General features: G+C 37.3%; 1 protein-coding gene across 3 annotated transcripts in view; it reads right to left on the bottom strand.

Annotated features, from left to right (window-relative positions):
• GXYLT1 (glucoside xylosyltransferase 1) overlaps positions 1–14,905 on the bottom strand; it is a 59,331-nt gene that overhangs the window by 7,076 nt on the left and 37,350 nt on the right. For 2 of the 3 annotated variants that reach the window (XM_057556964.1, XM_057556966.1), the window contains 3 exons: positions 14,635–14,758; positions 14,248–14,420; positions 1,235–6,907 (listed from right to left, as the gene is read on the bottom strand). In XM_057556964.1, the coding sequence (XP_057412947.1) occupies positions 6,746–6,907; positions 14,248–14,420; positions 14,635–14,758 (459 nt within the window). In that variant the 3' untranslated portion in view covers positions 1,235–6,745. Of the gene's footprint in view, positions 1–1,234; positions 6,908–14,247; positions 14,421–14,634; positions 14,759–14,905 lie in introns of those variants that run through there. The other variant, XM_057556965.1, reaches the window with a different exon arrangement.

Here is a 14,905-nt window from a genome sequence, read left to right as displayed (position 1 = left end):
CGAAAAGACAACCCTCAGAATGGGAGAAAATATTTGCAAATGAATCAACGGACAAAGGATTAATCTCCAAAATATATAAACAGCTCATTCAGCTCAATATCAAAGAAACAAACACCCCAATCCAAAAATGGGCAGAATACCTAAATAGACATTTCTCCAAAGAAGACATGCAGACGGCCACGAAGCACATGAAAAGATGCTCAACATCACTAATTATTAGAGAAATGCAAATCAAAACTACAATGAGGTATCACCTCACTCCTGTTAGAATGGGCATCATCAGAAAATCTACAAACAACAAATGCTGGAGAGGGTGTGGAGAAAAGGGAACCCTCTTGCACTGTTGGTGGGAATGTAAATTGATACAGCCACTATGGAGAACAATATGGAGGTTCCTTAAAAAACGAAAAATAGAATTACCATATGACCCAGCAATCCCACTACTGGGCATATACCCAGAGAAAACCGTAATTCAAAAAGACACGTGCACCCGAATGTTCATTGCAGCACTATTTACAATAGCCAGGTCATGGAAGCAACCTAAATGCCCATCAGCAGACGACTGGATAAAGAAGTTGTGGTACATATATACAATGGAATATTACTCAGCCATAAAAAGGAACGAAATTGAGCCATTTGTTGAGAAGTGGATGGATCTAGAGACTGTCATACAGAGTGAAGTAAGTCAGAAAGAGAAAAACAAATATCGTATATTAATGCATGTATGTGGAACCTAGAAAAATGGTACAGATGAGCCAGATTGCAGGGCAGAAGTTGAGACACAGATGTAGAGAATGGACATATGGACACCAAGGGGGGAAAACTGCGATGAGGTGGGGATGGTGGTGTGCTGAATTGGGTGATTGGGATTGACATGTATACACTGATGTGTATAAAACTGATGCCTAATAAGAACCTGCAGTATAAAAAAACAAACAAAACAACTAATACTAAACTTTCATTGGGTTATTTGTATGGAAATATGTTAATATAAATGTTTCAGACATTACATGAAATTTCTAAAAATCTTATATTTGTATTTGTATGGAAATATGTATGGAAATATGTTAATATAAATGTTTCAGACATTACATGAAATTTCTAAAAATCTTATATTTGTATTTGTATGGAAATATGTATGGAAATATGTTAATATAAATGTTTCAGACATTACATGAAATTTCTAAAAATCTTATATTTGTATTTGTATGGAAATATGTATGGAACTATGTTAATATAAATGTTTCAGACATTACATGAAATTTCTAAAAATCTTATATTTGTATTTGTATGGAAATATGTATGGAAATATGTTAATATAAATGTTTCAGACATTACAGGAAACGTCTAAAAATCTTATATGTTCTGGTATAATGTTATAAGTAATAATCCTAGTTATTACTTTAAAATGTATATCTCAGAAATAACTAATTTTCTTGTCAACTGCATTATTATGAACTTTCATCAAATCTTTAACCATGGTCATTTTTAAGTCTTTTGTCATTTACAGACAGTTCTGGGTGTACTCTGATGATTTTGCAAATATGTTCCTATAAAAAGGTTTCATCTTCAAGAAATTCATGGAAAAGACTCTGACAAGTACAGGTTTCTGGTAACTGACTGTACTGCTGAACTGAATGAATAAGCATTTTCAGAACTCTAATGAAAAACTGATGAACTCATAAAAGTGCTAACAAAAGATCAAGATGAAAAAAAAAAGAAATTAATTACATGGGACTGAGTGAACTGATGAGGATGAGTATAATTTTTGTGACTTTCTGTCTGAATTAAAAAAAAAAAAATCCCACAAGGACTCAGAGGAAAAGAATATACAAATCAATTTTCACTGCAAAGTAAAGGAGCTGTTACAGTGGAGGATTACTGGACTGAATGTCAATATTATGACATAGTATAAGTGTGTTTCATGTTTGGTAATTGCAATCATTGATGCTTTTGTTGTGGTCATCCATGTACAATGCTTGGTGTCAGTCTATTTATCTCTTGTAAAAATAAAATACAGTGTGTGTGTGTGTGTGGAAAAAAAAAAAAAAAAAAGAAACTGAGGCACAGAGAAATTAAGTCACTTGTTTGAACTCAAATAGCTCAGCTCTGAGCCTTTGGAAATCCCCGTGCTATGCTCTCTGCTAAACTGTACTCTCTGTACTCTTAACCCTTTTGAACTAGGTGGCTCTTAAGTTACATCTTTATATAAAAGAAGAGCAAATAATGACTGCCCACTCAACATATGCCAGGTTCTATGTGTAAAGCACTATTTACATGCTTTACAGGTTTTAGTTGCTTCATCTTCACAACAACCTTGTGAGATGAACCCATTATTAAAAAAAAAAAAAAAAAAAAAAAAAGATGCTTGAAATTACATTTAATAAAATGATAACTGGCCCCACACCTGACATACTGCTTCCCTACTTTTCTTCTCTATTTTACTCTAAGGAACGAAAAGTTATTTAAAAAAAAAAAAATCAGTGGTCTCGCTAAATCACTACTGATTAACACTAAGGTGTTTATTACTTACAAGATAAACTTCTGAAAAAGAAGACACTGAATACTTTCTTTTAAGGTTTTTCCATTTAATGTACTCTTGCTGTCTCCTGTTCTCTTTAATCCATTCCTAACACTTCAACTGGAAGTATGCCTACTGAGGAATCAAGAGATGTGATGTACTGTTTAAGCTGCCATTCATTCAAGGCAGGGCAGTGGTTCCCAAGTCTGGCTTCTTATCAGTATCATCTGGGAGAACCACTGTGATAGATTCCTGGGCCCCCTTCAGATCTGATACGGCCATCCCCTCCTCCTGTGCTATCTATGTGGTCAGTCCTGCATAATCCAGCATCTGGGAAGACTAAAAGGATGTTAAAAAGGAAGATATTTGCCATCGTGTTTCGACAGGTCTTAGCTCACAAACTTGGATCCAATTAACAAAAAAAAAAAACCAAGAAAAAAAAATACAATGTTGAATCACAGCACTAAATGATCAGTGAGTAAAGTGACTGGGAAAAGACTGCAGGATCAACAAATCAAACAAAGGTAGCCTGGCCGCCCCTTCCACGAAAGCCAGCACAATTCCTGAGCCCAGAGGGCCTCGTGAACTGAAACAGAGGAAGGCAGGCAGACGGTGGTACAGGCTGCGGTGCTGCAACTCAGAAAGTGACTGTTCCCACACCTCCGCCCTCTACCTCCACTTCTCGATTTCCCCACTCTCATCCCCTCTCTTCTTGCACTCTGCCTTTGGCCATTCTCACTCTTATTCCCTTCTCTTTCTTCACTTTTCTCACTTCCTCTCTTCTCCTTCTTCCTTTGATCATTCCTTTACATCATTCTTTCCTTTGCTTTCTCTTCCTTAAAAATTCTTCCTTACATAATCTAAGCAGATTCATACCGGAGATATAAAACATGTCAAAAAACATTCAGCCTAAAACAGAATGATCTGTTCAGGAGACAACAGAGCAACACAGAACTTCAACAGTAATGCTGGTGTGGCATGATACAAGCCATGGAGCAAATCCATTCTCTCTTCTGGGTCTCAACTTCATGACTTCTGAGTCTTATGAGGTGGGAAAGGCATATTGATTGTTCACAAACTTATGGCACAGAGAAGGTTAAATGATATGCCTCGCGTCCCTAACCAAGAAGAGAATCCAGATCTAGTTCACAGTCTGGTTTTCTTTCCATTACACCAATAACATCTGACTGGAGGCAAGATGAGAGAGCAGTGAGTAAGCAGTAGTATTGTTTCAGGCTCTGAAGTGTCCAAAGATAAGTGGGTAACCGTATACATTATGAACTACTCTTCATAGGGAAAAAAAAAGTACGTATTTTCTTAAAATGTAAATCACAATATATATTTTCTAAAGGTTTTCCAAGTTCCTCTAAGATGGCTACTTCATATAAATGAGGGTTGGCTACATTATAAAGTCATTCCACTTTGGTAATACTGCAGCCCAGAGATAGTTCTGAGGTCAGAATTGTTCTAACACATAGACTCAAAGAATATAGAATGTAATTCGTATAAACTGCATAGATACACCGTCTTATGGAAAGAAATATAAAACGTTCTCTAAGCTGTTCTAGAATTTAACCTCATTAATGCTGAGAACTGCATTTCTTGAGACTTCTCAAGGAAAAAGTTACCTTATCTAAAGATAAACTCAGAAAACTCATTTTAATATTTATATTAAATATTTTTAAGGACTTTTTGTGATATCCTAACTTTTAGGTAAACACAGTCCCTAAGTGGAGAGTTTTCGCCATAACCCAATTTATGGTAAAATGCTCAATTAGGTCAGGTCTGAATAAACCACATGAAGAACCTTCCAACTGATCCACAATGTAGAGTGTGTAACACTGTAAATAGGTGCAACAGGCGTGAGACCACAGCATACAGTCCAGTGAAACTATGACCACACTCTACCCAGCCCCAATCATACTAGAGCCTATGGGGCTAAGAGTCTCTGTTCACTAAGGAAATTAAATCTAAGCAACTTCCTAATATAAATTTGTATCTTGTCAATAACCCCAAGTACTTCGGCTAATGTTTCAGAATCACATATATAATCCACCAACTGTGCCGAGAATTGTGGTCCTAACTTCAACCTTCAAGTTGGCAAAATGATTTCCAGGGGTTCCCAAACTAACTGACACCAAAATCATCTGAGGTGCTTATTAAAAATAGAATCATAATGTGACTTATTTTTGCACTCTAACATTGTAGTCAATAAGGGAAATCTGCCTAAGAACTGGATATTAACCGAAGCCAAAGCAGATATGATGTCACTATAGTTACCGAAGTGTTCACAGAGGTGAAATAACATGATGCCTGGCATTTTCTTTAAGATACTTCAGCAAAGGAAAAAGGGACAGATGACACAAATGTGGTAAGATACTGACGTGTTTGATCTGGACAAGGAGTACCACTGTACTATTCTCTCTACTTCTGTGTAATGTGCAGACCCATCTAGACATGGGGTACCAGAGTCACCAAAGGTGAGGCCCAGGAATCCATCCTCAGCAAGGTCCCCACAAGAGTCTAATGTAGCCAGGCCACCAATGGTCTCATCTGGGGACCATTAAAAATGATCCTATACCCTCCAAACTTCAAAATTCTAGGGACCTCATTTTTTATTTAGCAAATCAACTTCAACAAGTTCAAAAGTTCTCACAGTCACCACGGTGCTCTGCCAGGGACGCACAGACTGTGTGTGCTCTCTGAACGCTTCTGTCCAAGAGTGTTGGGCTGGCCATCAGCTTCTAATCTGCCTTTCTTACACCTTCCTCTCTCAATTTGTCCCTGACTGAACTGCAAAGACCGAGGACCGTCTTCCACGTCTCCACAGAGGGCGCTGTGTCTTCATAAAGCCAATCACCACTATTTTCACAAAGGTGATAGTCTTCCTTCATGATTTTCTCTTCTCTATTTAAGCGTTAAAATGTCAAAAGGAGAAAAAGAAGTTAACCATACAGTACTTGGTAAAATAAGACGTGTGCCCCGGCACAGTACATGCTAAGTACTCAGAATCTACAGCCACAGAAGACAGGTCAAAAACACTAAGAGAAGTAATATTTTCTTATTGCCAAGATTAAAAAAAAAGATAACTGTCTTAAGTGATATTCAAAGAAGGAGGACATGCACATCAACCAAATCAAAACTAGTTTTTCTATAATCAGATGTGACCATCTTCTGAAGCCAATCATCCATGAAAGTTGTCTAACTTACTTAAAGTAAGGCTCTATACGTATATTTGCTTCTTCAAAAATATCTTGCAAAGCCATTTTGAGGTAGAAGGAAAAAGGTTTAAGTGGACCACTTTTTTTCTGCTCCACTGTAACTATAATGGCTGCTCACAGGAAGTACATAGCTTATGCATTTTGGTCCATCACATTTTCCACCATCATATAAGTACACTGGTTAGGTTCTCATTTTATTATCAGTATATTTATTGTGTCCAGAATGCCCAGTAAAGCTGAAAATTTTCATTTAAAGTGATAAAAAATTTCCTAAAATACCTAATTAATAATCTTAGATATGACTTTGGGCAAGACAGTTAAGCACATACAAATGAAAATTCTACGTTTCACAAATACACACAGAGACTAATATCCAAAACTTTCAGTTTTCCCTCTCAATTTTAAATGTGCAGTTTACTTATAAACTAAAAATAATTTTAAGCATGATTGTCACAAAAATATTTTAAAACAGAGATGAAATGTATAAAGGCACACATAGATTGTCGATAGTGACATCAGTTACATCACATTTCTTTAGAAACAGAACATTTTCTGCTCCTGTAAACAACTTTCTTTTCTCACACATTTAAAGTGAGGTTAGTGCTGACGTAAAATTATTGCTATACTCACAGTTTGAGTGTTTCCACTGTGTATGAGGTACATTTTTCTCCAACCATACATCCCTACTGCTCTTACCCACTTGAGAGTAAGAGTCAAACAAAGTCTGTAGGCTATAACCATTCAATAATATCTTCATCAATACTAGAATGATAGCAAATAGCATTACAAAACATCAGAAATCAAAAATATCTTCTTGTTGGGGTCCAAGACTTCAACTTATTCTTCATTACATGAAAATACTGCTCATTTAACTTCTTCGGGAAAAAAAATTATTCTGAAGATGAATAATTCCTTCCTGAACACTTCATCTAAGACTATTCCTTCACACATATCCTCTGATATTTTGTTGTTTTAATTCATTTGATTTAGCGGTCACCAAGAATCACCTTTCCTTTGGTGGTCTATCATAACGATCCTGTATGCTTTTTGTCAGCTGTTTGATAAATATTTTGTAAATTTTTCCACAGTATGTATGCACTGTCTTTTGTAGTTCCAGTTCTAAAGGCTTTAATAAAGAATGGATGTTGTCATCTTCAAAAGAACACTAGAGAAAGAAAATAAAAAGACAAAGATATATATATAAATTTAACTCTATTCCCACCAACTTCTTCAATCAACTTTACATTGACAATCTCCATTTAAAGTCTCACAGACAGCATGTGCCCAACAAATAATTTCAATGAGTTAAACAGACTACGATCTCACAGGAGGAGGGAGACCGTACGGGTAACTCACTGGGGGTACTGGGGAGAGCCCTTCAGAGAGGAGCGTGGAGGCAGGGCACTCCAGGCCAAGGCAAGAACATGGTCAAGGACAGAGAAGACCAGAGATACTGACAGGTGTGAGGTGACAACCAAAAGCTCGAGGTGTCTGAGAGAGACTAATAAGAGCCAAGAATCACTCTGATAACACTGGTGAGGCTGGACTGGAAAGGAGTGAGATGGAGGCACGGAGTGGGAGGAATGCAGAATGACAGCACAGGTCAGTGCTTCCCACAGAACCCTAACTGCACAAAGGGATCCCAAGGATAGATATGTTTGAGAACTGCTAAATACCATGCACTCTTGGGGGGATTCACAGTGGCACATGAAATACTATAAAAACAGAAAATACATCTGTTGGGTATTGTTTGGCCCACTAATTCCAAAATATACTTTTTACCCTTTTCACCATAAAATATATTAATATCCCAAGGAATATATTTTGGAAAACACTGTTGTAATAGTTAAGTGCAAATAACCTGTGAGCTTAGTATTTTCAACCAGGTACATTTTTTCATTTAGTGTTCGCAACTACAATCAGAAAGACTGACGGGGCTTGAAAATAAAACATTTTACGGGAAAAGTTTGAATTCAGTGAAAAATGCAAAATCCTGAAGGAAATTCAGAACCTAAAATCTAGGAGGGCTGCATATGACCTGAGGTTCACTACGCTGCCACTGAGGGAGAGGAAATAAAAGCATCATTTGAATCACAACTAGTGAGTCTGTAGGAAGAAGCCACAGCCCATCTAGGGAGAACAGGCTGAACGTAGATGCTAATTTAGAACATGGATGTGTAGAGCTGCAAAGAGATCCTAAACCTGGGTGCCTCTAGTGCAAGAAAACTATGAGCATTAACTGCATGAAACCTTCACTCTTGGGGTGATTTTTCAAACCTAATTCCATATACTGAAGATAAATATCTTGAAGTATTTTTGAAAACCAAAAAAAAAAAAAAAAAAGAGGAGCGGCTTAACTGGGAAGAATGTAACGAAAATAACAACAGCTAGCACACAGGCATCTAGGAGAGACTGCTGAAAGCTGGACTGGTTAAAGAGGGCACTTCCTACATGCCAGGCATTGTTCTAAGAGCTTTATATGTATTAATGCACTTAAGCCTCATACCAACTTCATGAAATAGGACATCACTATTTACAAAGAAGCAACTTAAGGCAGGGGGAGAATCTTCCCAGTTACAAAGCTAAGCCAGGAGTCCACCTCAGCTGCAAAAGAAATCGATAGCTAGTGGGAAGCAGCCGCATAGCACAGGGAGATCAGCTCGGTGCTTTGTGACCACCTAAAGGGGTGGGAAAGGGAGGGTGGGAGGGAGGGAGATGCAAGAGGGAGGAGATATGGGTATATATGTATATGTATAGCTGATTCACTTTGTTATAAAGCAGAAACTAACACACCATTGTAAAGCAATTATACTCCAATAAAGATGTTAAAAAAAAAAAAAAGTCAACAGCTTTACAACCACACAGCACTGCTTATCCAAAACAGCAAACGCAACTGTGCCAAGTCAGTTTCAAAAACTCTGTTAAAAGATGCAGCTCAGTTAACAGTGGGAAACTGTGCTGTGCTGTATAGAGACACGTCTACATTTGTCTGGGGTTATGCTGAAGAAGGTCAGGTTTACCTTACCTTCTTCAAGGTTTAACACCCGTATTAAGTGATACTGTCAAGTTACATTTCACTGTGTATAAACAACATACTTGGACAACTGTGGCTGAGAGGCGAGTAATAATGGGAAGAGCAAACTGTGGTCTTTTTCTTACTCTACAATGACAAAAAATGAAAACATTACAAAGGTGTTTAAAAGTTAACTCCCAGGAACACTTGAGATTCAGTTCATCCATTTTCATGTGATTTAAATCCCAGTGTTTGTGGTTACCTTTCTTTTTTCTTCACTGGGAAAGTCTTTTGATGAGTATTTTCCCTAAATAAAAACAGTGCCTCATGAATTAGAGCTCTTTTAGTCCAACATATAACACAAGCAATTTGACCTTTACGGGAGAAGGTGATAAATCACCCAGATGTCTACCTGTACGTACACAGCCGGAGGTCACGCCCTCCACCAGCCACAGACTCTGCAGTGTCCAGGAGTTGTGCAGCATGGAACACACATCCAGACGTTCCCTTTCCCAGAGGCCACATGTGCCCTTACCTGACTGTGCGCCTCTTCCCATACCGAGTGCTACACTTGACTGGTCCGCACCATTCCTGCCTGCCTGGTACTCATCCTTCCAGCTCAGTCCAATGGCAGCTCCTCTGAGAAGCTCTCCTGACACAGTTAATCACTCCCTCCCTCTTCACTGGCACCATACCCAGCACACAAACTTTTAGGAAGGTCATGTTTTATATCTAAGACTGTCAGTTGAAGGCAGTGAATAAATAGTGAGGCTATGATGACAAGTAGAAAATTAAAGGCATTTTCAAAAAACAGAACATGTTTTAAAAGTATGGTAGAATGGCAGGCAGTTCAATCCGACAAATGCTGAGTGCCAACTATGCACAAGAAGGTGGTGCAGGAGGGAAATGGTCGAGAATCCCTTGCATCTCTGCAAATCTATTGCATCTTATACAAATAGAAGAAGGGTGTGAAGTAAATCAAAGGTAACACAGAAACACCAAGAAATCTAATAACTCAAACGAAATACAAGAAGCAGAAAACATTTTACAGAGCAATAAAATGTTTTGTTCCCATTGCGAATCTGCAATTTTTAATCTTAGTATTTTTATTCACTCAGCAACTAATATTTAACAACTATGTATGGGGCTGTAAAAACTGATTTGCTGGCAGACACAGCCATGTATTTACCTTTTAAAAATGGTTCACGTCCTTACTGTTCACAGCATTCGACGGCTATGACTAAGCTTCTGTCTGAAACTTGCATAAATGCCCTTGTCTAAACTGCAATTCTTTTAAATTACACTTCTCACTGAATTACAGATAAGGGAAGATAAAAACACTAACCAAGAGCACCAAAAAAGACTGATTAACTTCATTAAGCTGAAAAATGGGTAATATGGCTATTAATATGGACCCAAAACAAACATTAATCTTTAATTACTTCAGTATTTGAAATAGTTTTTAAAATAAGATTTATTTTTTAAAAATCAAGTGTAATTAATCAGCTTAAAACCAATACTCAATTTTTTTAAAGTATATATTTATAGAAGATCAGAAAAGATCAAATAAAACTAGTAAGATTTAATTCCTTAATAATGTTTTTTTTTTTTTAATGATCAAAGGCAACAAAGAAATCACATTTCTACAGGAGTGCATCTCTTTTCTATCCTGCAAAGTCTCAGAACCCCAAATGTACCTTTTGTCATTTTTATCACCTCCTGACAACCCATGATAAAGCATTATTAAAATACGATATTGATTTCTGAAGGCATACAAGGTCGGCTACATGAAAATGAACATCACTAAATTTTATAATTCTTCAGTGAGTGTAGCTGTATCGTGATAAACTGATTATTCAGAAACCTCTCTCAGGTTTATAGGACAAGAAACTTAGCAAAAACACTAAAACTGTAGCCTACAATGCTGTCAGCACTTTGCCTACCACCAGGTTTGAGAAACTCAGCTTTCCAGGAGAAAACTTCAGCTCCTTGTCACTGCAGATCGTCACCTTACACAGCGTGTCATCACCGCATCCAGCCCAGCCCTGCCGCTGCCTCCCTTCACCCATCACCCCAAGCAGCTCCACGCCTGACCTCCTCGTGGACCTTTCACAACCCCTGAGGCTTTTTCTCAGGTAATTTTGGCCCAGCCTGCTCACCTGGCAAACTCTTACTCACTCTTCAGGGCTCACTTCAAATGCCTCCTCATCAACGAAGCCTTCCCTGGCTCTTCGGGGCAAAACTTGCACTCCTTCACAGTCCTAGTACAATCTGTGTCTCAGTAGGTTACAGTTCAGTATCTTTATCCTCATGCCTATTACTGAGGCTGTACTAGCAAACCATGAGAGCAGGCATGAGCAGATACTGAGCGTCTAGCAAACAGGGGCATCAGCTCTTCTCCTGACCCCCACGCTTACACCAAACCACTCCTGTTGTTCTACTTATGTTTTTGTCTTCACGTCCACATAAGATGAGACACGGTCTAGCAGAGCAGTGAACACACCCACGTGAGAGATGAGTGCTCACCTACACTTCTCCCCAGGTATCAATGAATTCGCTGCATGGATAGCACTTGATATAATGCTCCTTAAGCAAAATCATAAATCCAGTCCTTATTTGGATTTGCCCCAAGTCTTGGTCCCCAACATATTCAGAGACCTGGTTCATGCATCATCTCCCCCGTCAATCCACCTTAATTAAACAAGAGCGCCGTAAGAACAAGGGAAAAAAAAAAGAGAGAAAAACAGATATCTGGGGTGGTGGGGCCAGTTTAATTTTTTCCCAAACTCAACATAAAGTAAATGCTTAAAAGAGAAAACCCCATTTACAAAGGCAACAAAGAAGATAAAATACTTAAGGATAAACTTAAGATATGTTCAAAATCCATAGTATGAAGAAAACTATGAAACATTCCTGAAAGACACAAATGAAAGACAGACCTTGTTCTTAAGATGTCTCAACACCATTAAAATGTCAGCAGTCACTAAGTTAATATGTGAAGATGATACACTCCCAACAAAAAAAAACAAGTTTTTAATGTAATTAAATGAGTTGATATTTGTGGAAAAATAAAAATACAATAGGTAGGAAAACACTGAAAGGACAGGCTATGAAGAGGAAGTAGCCCTATCAGATATTAAAATACAGCACAAAGCCTTTATAATTAAAATAGTGTGTAATAGTACACAAATGGACAGACCAATGGAGCAAAACAGAAAATCCAGAAATTACAAATGGAACTTTAGTATATAATAAAGTCAGTATCTCAAATCTTTGGGTTACAAATAGACTGTTAAATAAATGGTGTTGGGACAAGACAGTTATTTGGAAAAAGATCAAATTAGATCTATTCCTCGCTCAAAAGAGTAAATTCCAAATTGGGCACAAGGCTAAGTGTAATAAATGAAAAAGGATATACGTGAATTTTTCTATAAGCTGAGTATAGTAGGGAAAGACTTTCTAATTACTACTTTTTTAAAAAAAGGTTTTAAATTTGATTACACAAAATTTTTAAAAAACACCTTTGAATGGTAAAAAATTCCATAAACAGTCAAATTGGGAAAAAAATTTACATCAGATGTCACAGAAAAAGAACTAATATCTTTAATACACAGAGAACTTGCAACAAATGGTGGGGAGGTGGGGAGTAGAGATCGAAACTCCCTCATGGTGATGACTGTACAACTCTGTAAACATGCTAAAAACCACTGAATTATTTACACTATGGGTGAACTGTGTGGTATATAAAATATGTTATCAGTAAAGTTATTTTTTTAAAATGATAGAAGACTAGGTGAGAGATTTGAAAGAAAATTCACCCCCCAAAAAGATGTAAAAACAGCTGTTAAATATATAGAAAGATGTTCATCTCAATCATAAGAGAAAGGCAAATTAAAATTAAACTAAGATTCCATTTCTCACTCGTTAGAATGGCAAAACTTTTTCAAGCTTGATAATACACTCTGTTAATGAGGCTGTGAGTAACAGGCCTCGTCATGAACTGTTGGCAGGAATGCAAATAATCCCCATGTAGGGGAAACAGGTGGTATCTTCAATTAAAATTATACCATGTCCAGGAATTTACCCTGAAGAAACATCTCCCAACAGTACAAATATATGTATGGCAAAGTTATGCACTGTTGCATTATTTATTATTCAAAATGCTGGAAAAGACCAAAATGTTCAAACATAAGAGATTAATTGAATAAACTCTGGTACATGCACAAAATGGAATATCATACAGCTGTTTAAAAAAAAAAAGCATGAAGAAAATATTTATAAATGCCCAAATTTCCAGAATACTGTAAAAAAGGCAAAGCGCAAATAAAGATGAACAGTATGCTACTTCTCATGTAAGAAAAGGGGAATTACAAAACATACATGTATCTACTTACCTGTACAGGAAGGACAAACCAGAAAATGAAATTGGTGATGGGGTGGGGGGCCTGGGGTGGAAGGATGGGGAAGGAATGCTACTTCTGAGTAAACCGTTATATAGTTTTGACTTTTTGAAGTATATTAATATTCCTCATATCAAATTAAAGTTAAATCAACAAAGATGAGGGGAAAAAACTTAAAACTGAAAGCATACAGAAACACATGAACCCAACTGTATTTCAAATGAATAAATAACCACACTGAAAGAAGGAGAAAAGAACTACCGCAAGTAACTTCTGAACACAGTACTGAGTACACACCCTCATCTGGGGCAGGGGAGGGGCGGGGGGAGGACGAGAAACAAATCCTTTATAGTAGGTTGGTTTTTCAAGAACAGAGGAGTGGAGATAGCAGTATGAATGGAGCATTTTTGAAATTAGTTTAAGTGTACTGTAGAACTAAGCAAAAGAGGAAATATTTTATGTTCGGAGCCAGGATTCTAATTGTGGAAGAAAGGAGATAAAACAGAAACAAAGTAGGAGAAGGCAAGGAAGGGGCCTGAGGGAATGGAACTGGAGGCATCGGTGTGAGCACATGACTATGTGTGTTTGTGTATCTGTATTTCCCAGCTCTGCTGCTGAAAGGGCTTAGAAGGCAAGACACCCTTGTAGCAATAAGCATCAGAGTTCCTTTGACAGCTGACTTCAGGGTGAGGGCAGGGAATGTATAACAAGATGAGCCTGGGATATTTTGTTTGGACAGAGAATGTGGAGGTACTCAAAATAATGATGGGAATATGTCAAATGAGCACAAGAGGTAGCCAAAAGGGCTCCCAATCACCAAATCTGGCACAACTTCAGCATCAATATAAATAAAATTGAATACTGCATTATAAATCATGGAAAAAAATACATATCAATGAGTTCACACTGATAATGTATAGATCAATAAGTGGGCAAAGGGGAGTGCTCTTCCTCATAGCAGAACGCCAAGTGCCAGAGCTAGATGTGGAAGGAGTGCTGGGTTTATAATTGATGAACTAGGGTAAAGGATATGCAAATTCTCTGTAAGCTTGCGAGTATGTCCACAAAAACATTTTTTTAAAAAAAGCTTACATTTCTCAGTGCTTCATAAATAGCTCTAAACGCTGGTTGCTTATCATCATGGTAAACACCTCTGTTCCCATGAAGAATAAAGATTCCTTCTTCTTCGGCTTCTTGGCAATTGCTTCCATATATGCAATGATCTGGTCGATAATTCCATTGACACGGAAAAACAAAAAGGCTTTCTATGCAGAGACAAAACAAAAAAGCAAACATACCCTAATTCCACAGAATTAACACTTTGCAAAATTTTAGTTTAAATTTAGTTTACTCTGTCTTAAAAAAAAAGTGATAACCATTAGTTTAAGCCAAAATCAAATAAATGCATTTCTCCAGTTTTGACTAAATATTAACTATGATTTTTTTTTACAAATGCAAAGAATAAATTTAAATGATTACCTGGATTATGAAAAAATATGATATTCAACAGATCTTGATCACCCCATGTGATGTTCAGTTTGTATTTTTTAAGCAATGGCATAAGTATATCTCCCCATCGTAGTCGCACAGTGGTCATATCATTCTGTTGGTAAATACATTAATGAGATTCTCAGGCTTCCAGGTTTAAAACGGCAGCATAATGACAGTTCCCCATTCTTCCCTTAGCAATTGTTACAGAGCAAGGGGAGAAGTGTAAACTTCTGTTTCAAAACCAAGTGACCCTAATGTA

Source organism: Balaenoptera acutorostrata, chromosome 11 (assembly GCF_949987535.1).
Source record: "Balaenoptera acutorostrata chromosome 11, mBalAcu1.1, whole genome shotgun sequence".
Lineage (NCBI taxonomy): Eukaryota > Metazoa > Chordata > Mammalia > Artiodactyla > Balaenopteridae > Balaenoptera > Balaenoptera acutorostrata.
This window is presented reverse-complemented; position numbering and strand designations above follow the sequence as displayed.